The 14,233-nt window shown below is 49.4% G+C and overlaps 1 protein-coding gene across 3 annotated transcripts in view; it reads left to right on the top strand.

Moving 5' to 3' along the window:
- Window positions 1–14,233, top strand: part of RASGEF1C (RasGEF domain family member 1C) — a 98,739-nt gene that overhangs the window by 79,664 nt on the left and 4,842 nt on the right. For all 3 annotated transcript variants that reach the window (XM_032270256.1, XM_032270257.1, XM_032270255.1), the window contains exons 7-12: window positions 1,456–1,545; window positions 3,157–3,259; window positions 3,750–3,829; window positions 3,912–4,007; window positions 6,726–6,821; window positions 8,570–8,693. In XM_032270256.1, coding sequence (XP_032126147.1) covers window positions 1,456–1,545; window positions 3,157–3,259; window positions 3,750–3,829; window positions 3,912–4,007; window positions 6,726–6,821; window positions 8,570–8,693 — 589 coding nt within the window. The remainder of the gene's footprint in view (window positions 1–1,455; window positions 1,546–3,156; window positions 3,260–3,749; window positions 3,830–3,911; window positions 4,008–6,725; window positions 6,822–8,569; window positions 8,694–14,233) is intronic.

The raw sequence follows: 14,233 nt of genomic DNA, 5'->3' as shown, positions 1-14,233 counted from the left end.
CTTTCTGATTATTTTTGCCTCCTTATATTGAACTTATGTTACTAGCTGCAATCAAATTTAGACTTGTGACATATTCCTCATGAGCTGAATCTTTTATCATTATGCAAGTACTCTCTAATTTCCCCTAAAGCTTTTTGCCTTAGGGTCTTTTTTGTTGCCTTAAAGTCTATTTTGTTCAGTATTAATATAGCTACATAATATTTATCACCTATGTTTTTCTATTTTTGTACTTACATCCTTGTGTTTGGTGTGTATCTCTTGGAAATGTCAAGGAGCTGGATTTTTAACCACAGATTTTTAACTAGCCCGTGAGAATCAGTCCTTGTTGTCTTTTGTTGTACTATGTAGTCGCCTTTCTTACCTTTCTATTTTTTCTCCTTTCCTTGCTTCTTTTGAATGAATAGGTCCTCCATTCCATCTTCCCCTCTATTTATTGAAAATTACCCTGGCAGTTTTAACAAACACATTTATGTTAAGTTTCATCTTTTAAACGGTGATACGTTATATAGTGGGAAGTTCTGTGTCAATTTCAAAATTTTGTTTCCAAAGGATATGTTATGACACAGGGAAAGGTTCATGTAGAAAAGTATGGGAATATACATTGTTATGACAGGTACATACATACACACAGCCAGTGCTCATTATTCCCAGCAGCCGTATTCTGTAAAGTCAGAAGCACTCAATGAGTGAGCACAGAACCATTGCTCCCAGGGGATGCAAGGTTAGGTTCCTGTGAGTCTCTCATCACAATGTTTTTGCCAACGGATCAATATGTAACCTTGTTTGATGTGTCTTTATGTTTGAAGACATTATTTAATATAAATTGTTGATTACTATTGATCTCATGGCCAACAGTGCCATTATTCAGGACTGAACACTGATGTTACACACGTTTTTTCTGTGGAGCACAGTGCAGCCTTTGCGTGTGTAGGAACACTAGACAGCACCTCAGCACCATGCTTGGGGCCTTTCTCAACAATAAAATTATCAGCAAAAAGCATGAAAATGCAAAAGACATGATACTCAGTAGGCCAAGTCTGAGAGTGTGATACAAGACAGAGCATTGCTTTGCCTCAGCTGGAGACGCTCACCAACACTGCATGACTTCAATATTTTTGCCACCCCATGCATGTGTACAGATGCCCACCAAAGTCACACAAGTTTTGGGGGCTACAAATAAAGTTTAGAGTAGGCAAATTTGCAAATACAGAACCCAGGAATAATGAGGAGTGTGTGGTGTGTGTGTGTGTGTGTGTGTGTGTGTGTGTGTGTGTTAAATTACATTTTAAAATGTATTTTTAAAAGGACTAAAAGGGTACACACCAAATCTTTGGTATTTCTGGATGGTTTTGGGGTTTTGACATTTCCCAGATTGTAAGGATCGTAAACTGACTTCATATCCTAAGAAATGATTGACAAAAAGACTCAGAACGTGGTTCTGTGTGTCTTTTCTAGCCCTGCTTCAGTGACAAGACCAGCAACCTAGAGGCTTACGTGAAATGGTTCAACAGACTGTGCTACTTGGTGGCAACTGAGATCTGCATGGTGAGTGGACAGCCAGGGTGGGCACGAGCTGGCATAGCCCAAAGTGGCTGCATTCAGGAGGAGCCCACCAGGGAGGGAACCGGAAGGACACCTTGAGTCCTGTTCATTTCCAAGTCCAGGGCCAGGCTGGGCATGCCTCCAGGACTCCAGGTAACACCAGCTTTCCTGCTGTGACATTTCCCTCCAAGGAGAACCCAGGACAGATCCACCAGCCAGACACAGAGGGTGTCGGAGAGAGTTTGCTGAAGGAGTGAGGGGCAGTCACTCCCAGCCCCAGTGGCTCTGCTCCCTCTGTCTGTGCCTGCCTGCCTTGGGCAGCCTGGCCTGCAACTGGCCTTGTTTGGCTTGCTCAGGACCTAGAGGTGGATGTGATCCAACCTTTAAGCATTGGGAGATACACATAAAAGCCCATGGTTCTGCTGCTTCCGGAAAGCACCAAGACTCAGCAGTGTGGAGCCAGACGTGTTTGTCACTGAGTTGCAGTCCCACCTGGCCACACCCACCCATCCTCCTCCTTGCAGCAGAGGGACCCTCCTCTGAACTCACTCTCTCACCTTAAGATGAAGCCCAGGGGGCCACTCGTCCCAGGGCCAGGCTGGAGGCAGCGCCGGGGCCTGCTAGGCTCTCTGCAGCAGGTGCTGAGACCCAGTGTGGGGCACATGTTCATGAGGGGTCCACCCTTGCAAAGAAGAGTAGGGGGAGGCGGCCCCACATGACGTGGTGACGGACACAGTGGTTGGCCTCTATCCCTCCACCTGGCTCAACCCCCATCACAGGGCAGGCTGCCCTTCAAAGGACAGGTCCGGCCTTGGGTGAGCAGCTTTCTGTGGCCAAGGCAGCCCTGGAAAGGGGGTTTGATGACACATCTCAGAGCACAACAGCCCACTTTTTGGTGGCAGTAAAGACTCCTGCTGCATGCTTGGTGGGCAAGCAACACCTACCTGTGTGGAAAGAATGCAACGCAGTCCCTACTGACCTAGCCCACTTCCCACCCTCACACCACTGGTTGCAGGCAAGAGGGCCAAGCCTGGGTGAAGCCTGGCCTGAGCCCGCCAGGGAGCCAGCTGTGGCCCAGGATGGCCGGGGAAGCACACGGTGTGGTTCTGCGCATTGGAGGGGTCTGAAGTCCCGAGCACCTGGCCACAAACCAGGCAGGGTTTACCAGTCACGCAGTTGTGAGATGGAGAGAGTGGAGGGGCTGCTGGAGGGACAGGCCTCAGGGCCAGCTTATACCCCAGTGAGGAGACAAAGCCCAAGGATGGTGGCAGGGGGGCTCTAATTTGGGGAAGGAGTGGTATGGGAGCTGGGCCTAGAGGGACGAGGGTGCTGGAGAAGAGCCATGGAGCATCTCCTGAAGGTGCCTCTCAGCAGCCCCAGGGCGACAGCGGGTGCCTGTGCCCCCACCGGGCCCACCTAGCCCTCTGTGGCATTGGATTCTGTTGGCTCAGCCCGTGAAGCTCTCTGAGACCCCGTTTACCCTGGGCCTCAAGTGCCTCAACTGTGCAGTGGGTTTAGAGAGAGCGAAGAGGGCTGGGTGAGGGAGCAGGCCTGGTCAGAGTCAGGGCAGGGTGGAGGCATGTCACCACTGAGGCTCTGCTGCCCTGTCCCCAGCCAGCCAAGAAGAAGCAGAGGGCACAGGTGATTGAGTTCTTCATCGACGTGGCCCGCGAGTGCTTCAATATCGGCAACTTCAACTCCCTCATGGCCATCATTTGTGAGTGGACCAGCCTGGGCCTGCAGCCCCCAGTGCAATCACCCCCAAGAGATCAGAGTGGGTGCAGTCAGGCAGGCAGAGTGCCAGCCAGGGCCCATCTCTGAGCAGCATGGTGCGGGGAGGTGGGGTGGGCTGGGCTGTCTGAAGGCCTGGGAAGCCCCATGTCCCCGCCTCAGAGGTCCTGAGGAGCCGTTCCTTCTGAGGCAAGCCCAGCCCCCTCAGGATGTTTGATGAGGGCTTGGTGATATGTCCCCAGCCCCAGAGAGAACAAGGGCCCAGAGCAGGTGCCAGGCACAGGATGGGACCAGCATGGTGAGAGCAGCCCCACCTGGCTATGATGTCCACCAGCACCCCCTTACCCACCCACCATGTGATAGGCTGAGCCCTGCGGACCCCAGCCCTGGTCAGGGTGCAGTCCAAGGGGCTGCAGCTACATTGAGGCCTCCCTGTCTCAGGAGCAGCCCTCTCCAACCCTCCCTCCCTCTTCCAGCCGGCATGAACATGAGCCCTGTCTCCAGGCTGAAAAAGACCTGGGCGAAAGTGAAGACAGCCAAGTTTTTCATCCTCGAGGTAAATGAGGCTGCTGGGCCGCCAGGTGCCTCCGGCCATCCTCTGGACAGGACTGCCCAAATGCCTCCCTGTCTCCTTCCAGCACCAGATGGACCCAACGGGGAATTTCTGCAACTACAGGACAGCCCTGCGAGGGGCAGCCCACCGCTCCCTGACTGCCCACAGCAGCCGGGAGAAGGTAGGTCGGAGGCCATCTCGGCCCAGGTGGGCTGTAGCAGGGAGCCTGGGTGCTGGCTCGGAGTTCACCTGCTCCAGCTCCTGCCCCTCTGGAGCATCAGTAATAGACAGCCAGGTCTCCTTGCTTGCATGCCTCCAATGTCGGGAACCTACCACCTCCCAAAACCGGAGGGAAGCCAGCCTCAGACAGCTCTAACTGACAGGAAGTACTTCTTGAGGGCCTGAAGCCGAGCTGCCTGGGGTCTTCCTTTCCTGGGGGACCACACGAGTGAGACCACTTCGTCTTCTGCTCACCAGTTCTTCAGAGCCCCCATCCCCGCTTCTCTCTTCTCCTCAGTCAACGGCCCCAGACCTGCCCTGCCGAACTACAGTTTCCAGGCTTCTCTCCACTTCTGGCCTTTTGGTCCTTAAACAGATGCATTTGTCAAAATTTCTTCTGTTTCAGATAAAATTGTGGTTCCAGGTACATAGGATCTTCTGCCTCCCTGATTATACACACAATGCTTTTATTTGTGTGGCCTCAGATCACATTTACATTTTTGGCAATCACTAAACCAAGCTTTTCCTCACCCAAACTGCCTGTTCACAGCTCGTATTCTTTTATTTATTTATTTATTTTTTTTTTTTTTGATATGGAGTCTGGTTCTGTCACCCAGGCTGGAGTGCAGTGGTACAATCTTGGCTCACTGCAACCTCCACCTCCCGGGTTCAAACGATTTTTCTGCCTCAGCCTCCCAAATAGCTGGGATTACAGGTGCGCCACCACACCTGGCTAAGTTTTATATTTTTAGTAAAAACAGGATTTCACCATGTTGGCCAGGCTGGTCTCGAGCTCCTGACCTCAGGTGATCCACCTGCCTCAGTCTCCCAAAGTGCTGGGATTACAGGCATGAGCCACTGCACCCAGCCACAGCCCGTATTCTTATACACCTGCATTTGTGGGGCCTTTGCTGACCTGATCAATTTTATTTCTCCTCCAAATTCTACCCATGGCCTCTGGTACAGAGAATCATGTGTAGGTCCTCAGATTGCAATGATCCTCTGGCTTGAAATCTGTTACCGTCCTGATGATTAGAGTTGTTCATCTCTATAGAGTGGAAACTCCAAGACTTCTACCTTTTAAGGCCTGTTCCACGCAGGAACGTTAGTGGAATCAGGTCCCTGCTGTGGTTCGTGGATGTCTATCTCCAGCTTCAGGGATAATAGAACACATTGCTGCTCTTGAAATTAAGGTCCCCCTGGAATTGCATTGGATGGATGCCAGCGGGCAGGCTTGGGAAGCAAGCTGAGGTGTGCACGCTTATGCTGCCTGCCAGGCCTTCTTGGCCCTCTGCCCAAGGGGTAGATTCCAGCCACACAGATGGCTCTGTTCTGTCCAGCTGGCCTTTCCTGTTCAGGCTGTGCGCATGTCAGTGACTCTGGGTCCCAGGCAGGGGTCTGCTGCAGACGAAAGCATCACCCAGGGATGCAAGACCTCAAATCTCAGGGCAGGTGGGTGTCCCACCAGAGGCCAGAAAGCCAGACAGCAGGGGCAGGAATCTTATGTCACTGAGCACCTGCCTTATTCCGGCCACTTGACCTCCATACCCCAGCTTAATTCTGACTCTTTGGAGGCATCAGCATTGCCAATTCCCAGATCAGCAGACTGAGTCTCAGGCAGGAGACCTTACTAGTCCAGTCACACTGCAGGTAGGTGGCAGAGCCAGGGGTCAAACTCCAGCCTGCCTGGCTCTGAATCTCAGGGTCTGCCCACCACCAGGCTGACTTCTGTTCCCAGGCACAGGTGTATGTGGCACTGGCTACAGCCCTAGGTTGGATGCAGGGCCGGTCAGGTGTATAGGCGCGTGGTGCCAAGCTGGGCTGGGAGCCGTCAGCCATGGCATGGGCACTCTGCACTGTTTCCTTCATTCCTGCTGGGATGGACGCTGTGGGGCAAGTAGACAGACTGGGATTTGGGTGCCTGTGCTCTGAGCCCCTTCCAGCTCTGGGTGCTAGAAGGCTGTGCATTGGGTCTGGTGCTGTAGGCAGGCGGCTTACATAGCTGTGTGTTTACTTAACTACATTCTCCTCTAACTTCCAGAGAGAGATGGGTCATGGGCTAGGCCCATAAAAACTGCTTTATGGGTGGAGGTGGGTGGAGGAACAGAGGGAGGGAGGGAAGGAGGAACGAGGAAGGGATGCTCACAGTTTCCTGGCACCCCAGCTAAGTTGATGGGGCTGGAAGATCTTGGTCGTCATTGCACTTTATGCTTCCTTCCTGTCTGTGGGCAGCACCTGTCTGCCCCTCTCCCAGTCTGTGTCACGGAGCCCACTTATCTGGGTGACCTCCAAGCTGACCTAGGCTCTAATTAAACTTCTCATGTTAGAAGCAAGGGCAATGAATTTGCAATTGCAAAGTAAGAGCTGTTTGGCTGTGGTGAGGGCAGGGAGACTAGGTCAGACATGGGGATGGGCAGTGGCACCTCCACGCTCAGCAGGGTGATGGTGCCTCCTCCTTTCTTTGTGGTCATCATTGCTCTCCGTAGTGCATATGAATTCGCCTCATAACCCACAAAGCCCTGAGGCCCCAGCTAGCCCAGGAAGTCTCCCCTGCCCTCTGCACCCTGGGGTTGGGTCTGAGGTCCCTGGGGCAGTTATCTGCTGGCAAGGCTGCCCCCTTCCCTGGAGCCAGCTGTATAGAGCAGCTAGATGGGGCCAACCTGCACCCTCTTTCTTCCAGATTGTCATTCCCTTCTTCAGCCTGCTCATCAAAGACATCTACTTCCTGAATGAGGGCTGCGCCAACCGCCTTCCCAATGGACATGTCAACTTTGAGGTAGGACCTCCGTGAGGACTGCCACTGAGGTAGACTGGCCAGGAAGAGTTCCCAGGGCAGGACCACTGGCCCCTGCAGACCCAGCCTAATGGGGGACCCTGGGGCAGAGTGAGCAGTTCACAACTGACCTCAGCAAGATTATCAGGGTCCCCCACACCGATATCTGCTGCAGTGGGGAGGCTGAGGCTCAGGTTCATGTTCATCCAGGCTGCACCGAACCCTTGAGGGGCACCGGGCTGGAGAGAAAAACAGCTCCGTGGGCCCACAGTGACAACTGTCAGGGCACTGTGACAGGGGCTGTGCCAGGGGGGTCAGGGCCAGCCCCAGGGCAGGGCCCTGAGTAGCAGGAGGAAGCTGTCAGGCCGAGGCTAGAGTGAGCAGAAAGAAAGAATTCTGTTCCTTCTACAGACACTCACCACTGTCAGCTCAAGTGTCTCCTCTTCAAGAAGCCCCCTTGGACCTCCCAGGCAGGGAAAGCCCACCTGTCAGGCCTCCCATAGCACAGCAGGGTCGGCAACCCTCCATCCATCCTCAGTCACTGTACCCGAGTCCCTGAGCTCCTGAGAAGCAAGACCAGGCTGACCCGCTCCGTATCCTGACACCCAGCATACGTGTCTTGGAGTATCTGGTGAGCTAGGCAGGCGCTGAGTCAGATGAAGCATGCCATGCAGTAGTGGGACCTCCAGTCTGCAGGCAGGAGGGGGCTCTTCTCCCACTGGAGAGCCAGCCCCACCCTAGTGCTGGTCTGAGCAGTGGGTGACACAAGTGGTTGCGAGGCCCACGCAGCCTCCAACTTCAAGGGCCAGTCACCAGTCACTCTGTCTGAGCCTCAGTCTCTCCCTGTGTAAAATGGGGCTTCAACTGTAGCCCACAGAGGGTCTAGGAGTGGAGGTGCAGCATGGCCCTCCAGGGGCTGTGAGTGTCCCCTGCAGGTGGGAACCACAGCACATGCCCAGACCGTTGGGCCTGGAGCTGCCCTCCTCACAGACACCCCAGCAGACCATCATATGCTGCCACAGGCCTGGTTAGGAGTCCCAGACCGCCTCACCCCTTAGGTCAGCCCAGGCTGGAGATGATGTAGACAAGCTTGGGCTTAGGCAAGACACTGCAGGGACCCAGGAGCCTGGTATCTTCCTCAACAGGTGACACTGGCCCAGAGCAGGCATGGGAACCCCTGCCTTTGCCCTTCCTGAATTGATCCTCAGATCTGGGGCCAGGGTCAGGCAAGACTGCAAGTTGCTACATGGTCCCAGCTTTGGGGAACAAGCAGGAGGGAGTGGACCTGGCTGCCAGGGTAGATCAGGGAGTGTCGTGGAGCGGGGCTCCCCACCTTTCACAACTGTGTGCTGCTGTTTATTTAAAGTCCTTCTTAAAGTTGGCACCATTTTTTAAAATTAAGTACATGTGTTTATATTTTACTTAAATAAAATCATACTTCGATGAATTACTTGTCTTACTTAAAAATACTTATTTAAATATATTTGCATAATTCTGTAAATCAACAAACATGTATCACTTGCCGTACATTGAGAATAACAACAAAAATACAGTGACATAAAACCATGTCCACTCTTGCTCCACGCTGGAGGCCAAGACTGCTCTCGCCCTCATTTGTTGCCCCCTGCTCCTCCTCAGACCCCTAAAGTCACTGGGGGTGGAGAGAGGCTCTGCCAGGACCAGCCCGTCCCCACCATGGGGACCTCCAGGCACTGGAGTGCCTCCATTCTGTGTCTCTGTGACCCTGGCAGAAATTCCTGGAGCTGGCCAAGCAGGTGGGGGAGTTCATCACCTGGAAGCAAGTGGAGTGTCCCTTCGAGCAAGACCCCAGCATCACCCACTACTTGTACACCGCCCCCATCTTCAGTGAGGATGGTAAGGTAGCCCTGCAGACCCCTTGCCCATGGGACTTTTGGATAGCCTGTCTGTCACCATTCAGGACCCCTACTCTGAATAGGCTAGGGATTCACCCTGCCCACCTAGGCTGGCTCCGGGAGGGAACAATGAGGGCTGCATCCCCCTGGCTGGCCCATTGCCACTCCAGGAGCACAGGATGGGCCTGAGGAGCTGTAAGCTGGGACCTCAAGGACCCCCGGAGCCAGGCTCCTTCCTGGACACAGTTTGGACACCTTTGGAATTCTAAATCAGAACCATCTACCTGTCAGACCCCACTTTCCTCAGTAAAGTGGGGGTGATGATAAGAATCAGCCTCCCAGAGCTTACATAGGCAGTGCCAAGCACAGCACTGACTGTGCAGGTGTGTACATGTGTACAGGTGTTATTACAGGCATGAGGTGAGGCCTCTTTGCTCCAGAGTGACATTCATTTCTGTCTTCTCCAATAAATAAGCATTTCCATATGATCATTTGTCACATGTAAGTTTGCCTGAAAGTGTGCTAAGTGGGCAAGTCCCAAGGCCCCACTTTCAGGAAGCAGAAGTGGTAGAGAAGCAAGTGGCTTTCTGGGTTTGAGCTGGGGTGGAAGGGCCCTGCCGCCAGCCACTCACCCTGAGAGGGCCTGCTCAGCATGCAGGAGACCTGGCTCCTCATCACAGCAACATGTCACAGAGGGACCCACACTTATGCTTAGGGAGCTCTTTCACTTTCTTTAAAAAAAAAAAATAGGGGAGAAGGATCTTTTAATGATTTTGTTTTTGAATACTTTCAACTTTGCCATTTTATTGTTTATATTTTGGAGCTGGGAGCTTTGTGGAGGGGGTTTCACTCATATCGGTAGCCACATCCCCCCACTTCCACCAAGAAGCTCAGCAGCTGATGAATAAACCAGTCTGAGCTGCTTCTACCCCAGTGAGCTGTGAGATACGCAGTCCTCATCGTCTCTAAGGCTCCCCTGCAGCATCTAGAAAGTGGGAGATATGAGAACCTGCTCCCCAGAGCCACAGTGAGAATGCCTTGAGTTGCCCAGGCAAAGCTCACACAACTACATTCAATCCACACTAGTGTGTTAGTTTCCTATTGCTGCTGTCATAAATCACCACAAACTTGGTGGCTCAAAACAATAAAAATTTATCGTATATACTTCCGGAGATCAGAGGGCTGAAATTAGTTTCTCTGGGCTAAAATCAAGATGTCAAAAGGGCTAGTTTCTTCTGGAGCCCCTGAGAGGAGAATCTATTTCCTGGCCGTTTTTCAACTTCTGATGGCCACCTGTATTCCTTGGCTTGTGGCCCCTTCCTTCATCTTCAAAGTACATCCTTCCACTCTCTGCTTTCATCATTGCATCATCTTCTCTCCACCATAGTCAAATCTGCCTTTGCCATCCTCTTATAAGGACTCTTGTGGCTGAATTTAGGGCCCGCACAGATAATCCAAGATATTCTCCCCATCTCTGGATACTTAATTATTAGTCTGCAAGGTTCCTTTTTGCCATAATATTCAAAGGTCCTGGGGATTAGAAACTGGATACCTCTGGGGGCCATTGTTCAACTTACTACCCTAGTTATATGATGATTGTTGTCATTAGCCAGTGACCTCTTCATGGAACTTGGGCATTAAGATGAGCCAAAGACACATGAGGAGAGACAGAGAGTAGTTTCAGGGCAGACAGAGAAAAAAGAGGGGGGCATTTTAATCACTCCTTTAGTCAACCATATGTCTTTAGCGACTGCTGTGTGCCAGGCAGCAATCTGGAAGTTAACACAGACAAAACCGTGGTCCTCTTGGAGCCCTATTAGAGAGAAGCATCTTCCGTTTTGACTGTCTCTTCCTTTTGTCCCTCCCACAATCCAAAAAAAGTGGAGGAAGGTAGGAGACCTAGGAGGTATTGAACCCCAACTGGGTCAGTTACAGCCCCTGGCAAAAACCTGGCCCTGGCCTCAGCTCCAGGCTTCCCTGGCAGGGCCCGCTGGCAATTAGCCCTGAATCTCATTGAAGCAAATGAAAATATAGAAAGTCTCAGAAAAACAACAACAACAAAACCGGAAGCTGTAAGGAAGAGCCAATGGGAGTTGGAGATTTAGAACTGAAAAATATAATAATTGAGTTGGAAAACTGAGTGAATGGGCTTAACAGCAGAATAAAGAAGGCAGAGGAAAAAATCCTTGAACTGAAAGGTAGGACAATAGAAATTATACAATCTGAACAACAGGGAGAAAATAGACTGAAACATAGTTTCAGGGACCTGCGGGATTATAACCAAAGATCCCATACTCATGTTATTAGAGTCTGTGGAGGAGAGGAAAGAGACGGCAGGACTGAAAAAGTACTCACATAAATAATGGCTAAAAGTTCCCAGAGTTGGAAAAAACATAAACCTACAGATTCAAGAAGCTGAATGATCCCAAAAAGGAAAAACTAAAGAAACCCATACTAAGACCCATTGTAGTTAAACTTCTGAAAACCGACGAAAAAGAAACAAATCTTGAGTCCAGGCTCAATGGCTCACACTGTAATCTGAGCACTTTGGGAGGTTGAGGCAGGTGGATTAGTTGAGGCCAGGAGTTTGAGACCAGCCTGACCAACATGGCAACACCTCGTCTCTACTACAAATACAAAATTTAACCAGTTGTGGTGGCACATGCCTATCATCCCAACTACTTGGGTGGTTGAGGCACAAGAATCAATTTAACCTGGAAGGCAAAGGTTGCAGTGAGCCAAGATTATGCCACTGCACTCCAGCCCAGGTGACAGAGTGAGACCCTGTCTCAAAAATAATAATACTTTAAAAACAATTTTTTAAAAATATTGAAAGCACTGAGAGAGAAATGACACTTTACCCATGGGGGAAAAACAGTTTGAATGATGTCAAATTTCTCATCAGAAACCATGAGGCCAGAAGACAGTGGCACATTTTTCAATTGAAAAAAAAAAAGAAAAAGAACCGTCAAGACAGAATCCTATATACAGTGAAAACATCCTTCAGGAATTAATTATAGATAAATCAAAATAGAATTCTAAAAGCTGGTCAGGTAAACCACAGGAAGACAAGAGAAACAAAACAGAGAACAAAACACAGAACAAAAAGAAAACAAAAAAATAGAAAGACAGACTTAAGTCCTAACATATAAATAATTACATTAAATGTAAATGGTCTAAATATACCAAGTAAAAGAAATTGACAAAGCCAATTTTTTTAAATGATTCAACTATATGCTATCTATAAGAAACTCACTTCAAATATAATGATAGAGACATTTTGATAAGTAAAAAAGGGAAGAAAAGATAAAGCATGCTAATATTAATTAGAAGAAAGGAAGAGCAATATTAATTTCAGATAAATTACACCTTAGAAGAAAGAAAATTACCAGAAACAAAGAATGACATTATATATTAATAATAGGTTCAGTCTCCAAGATATAGCAATCCTAGCTATGTATCCACCAAATAACACAGCTGAAAAATTCATTAAGCAGAGGCTGATCAAACTGAAAGGAGAAATAACAAACCCACAATTACAGTTGAAGACGTCAACACCCTTCTCTCAACATTTGATAGAACATCTAGACAGAAAATCAGCAATGACAAAGTTCGGTAAATGCTGATTAGATCCTGTTTGATGAACTCGACAATATCACCAAACAACAGGATCTAATCAACATTTACTGAACATACAACATTTACTAAACATACATACAAGTGCAGTAGAACACCATTTTTAAAAATTGCTCCCAGAGGCCAGGCACAGTGGCTCACACCTGTAATCTCAGCACTTTGGGAGGCTGAGGCAGGCAGATCACGAGGTCAGGAGATTTAAACCATCTTGGCTAACACGGTGAAACCCCGCCTCTACTAAAAATACAAAGAAATTAGCTGGGTGTGGTGGCACATGCCTGTAGTCCCAGCTATTTGGGAGGCTGAGGCAGGAGAATCACTTGGACCCAGGAAGCAGAGGTTGCAGTGAGCCAAGATCGCGCTACTGCACTCCAGCCTGGGTGACAGAGTGAGACTTGGTCTCAAACAAACAAACAACAACAACAAAAAATTGTCCCCAGAATATAAACCAAGATATACCATACCCTGAGCTATAAAACAAGCTGCCACAAATTTAAAGTAATTGAAATCATACACACTGTGTTCTTCAACCACAGTGAGATTAAAGTTTATGTCAGCAGCATCAGAAAACAGAAAACTCTTCAAACATTTAGAAATCAAATGACACACTTCCGAATAATCCATGGATCAGAGAGGCTCAAGGGAAACTAAACAAATAATTGAACGGACTGAAAATACAATCAAATTTGTGGGACAGCTAAAGTAGGACTGAGAGGGAATTTTATAGCACCAAGTGCACACACACTAGAAAAAACGGAAAGTTTCAAATCAATAATCTAAGTTTCTACATCAAGAATCTAGAAAAAGAGGATCAAAATAAACTCAAAGCCAGCAGAAAGGAGGAAATAAGAGCAGAAATCAATGAAACTGTAAGCAGTAAAACAATAAAGTTAATCAAAGGGCTGGTTCTTTGAAAAGAACAATAGGCCGGGCGCGGTGACTCAAGCCTGTAATCCCAGCACTTTGGGAGGCCGAGGCGGGTGGATCACGAGGTCAAGAGATCGAGACCATCCTGGTCAACATGGTGAAACCCCGTCTCTACTAAAAATACAAAAAATTAGCTGGGCATGGTGGCGTGTGCCTGTAGTCCCAGCTACTCAGGAGGCTGAGGCAGGAGAATTGCCTGAACCCAGGAGGCGGAGGTTGCGGTGAGCCGAGATCGCGCCATTGCACTCCAGCCTGGGTAACATGAGTGAAACTCCGTCTCAAAAAAAAAAAAAAAGGAAAGAACAATAAAAATTGTCACTGTCTAGCAAAGAATCTCTTGACAAAGAAAAGGAAAAGACACAAATTACTAGTACAGTAGCCCCCCCTTATCTGTATTTATCCTCAGTCAACTGTGACCTGAATGTATTAAATGGAAAATTCCAGAAATAAGCAATTCATAAGGTTTGAATTGTGCACGATTCTGAGTAGTGTGATGAAAGCACACGTCATCCCACTTTGTTCCTCCTGGGACATGAATCATCCCTTTGTCCAGCATTTGTGCGGTATTTGTGCTGCCCGTTTAGTCACTTAGTAGCCATCTCAGTTATCAGATCAACTATCACAGTATCACTGTGCTTATGTTCAGGTAACCCTTACTTTACTCTTCTTTTTTTTTTTTTTTTTGAGAGTCTTGCTACTTGGGTGACAACCCAGGCTCCAGGCTGTAGTGCAGTGGTGCAATCTCGGGTCACTGCAGCCTCTGCCTTCCAGGTTCAAGTGATTCTCCTGCCTCAGCCACCCAAGTAGCTGGGATTACAGGCGTGAACCACCATGCCCAGTTAATTTTTGTATTTTTAGCAGAGACAGGGTTTCACCATGTTGGCCAGGCTGGTCTCAAACTGCTGACCTCAAATGATCTGCCAGCCTCGGCCTCCCAAAGTGCTGTGATTACAGGCATGAGCCACCGTGCCCGGCCTC

This window comes from Sapajus apella, unplaced genomic scaffold (genome assembly GCF_009761245.1).
Source record: "Sapajus apella isolate SASKATOON/1434 unplaced genomic scaffold, GSC_monkey_1.0 scaffold206, whole genome shotgun sequence".
Lineage (NCBI taxonomy): Eukaryota > Metazoa > Chordata > Mammalia > Primates > Cebidae > Sapajus > Sapajus apella.
This window is presented reverse-complemented; position numbering and strand designations above follow the sequence as displayed.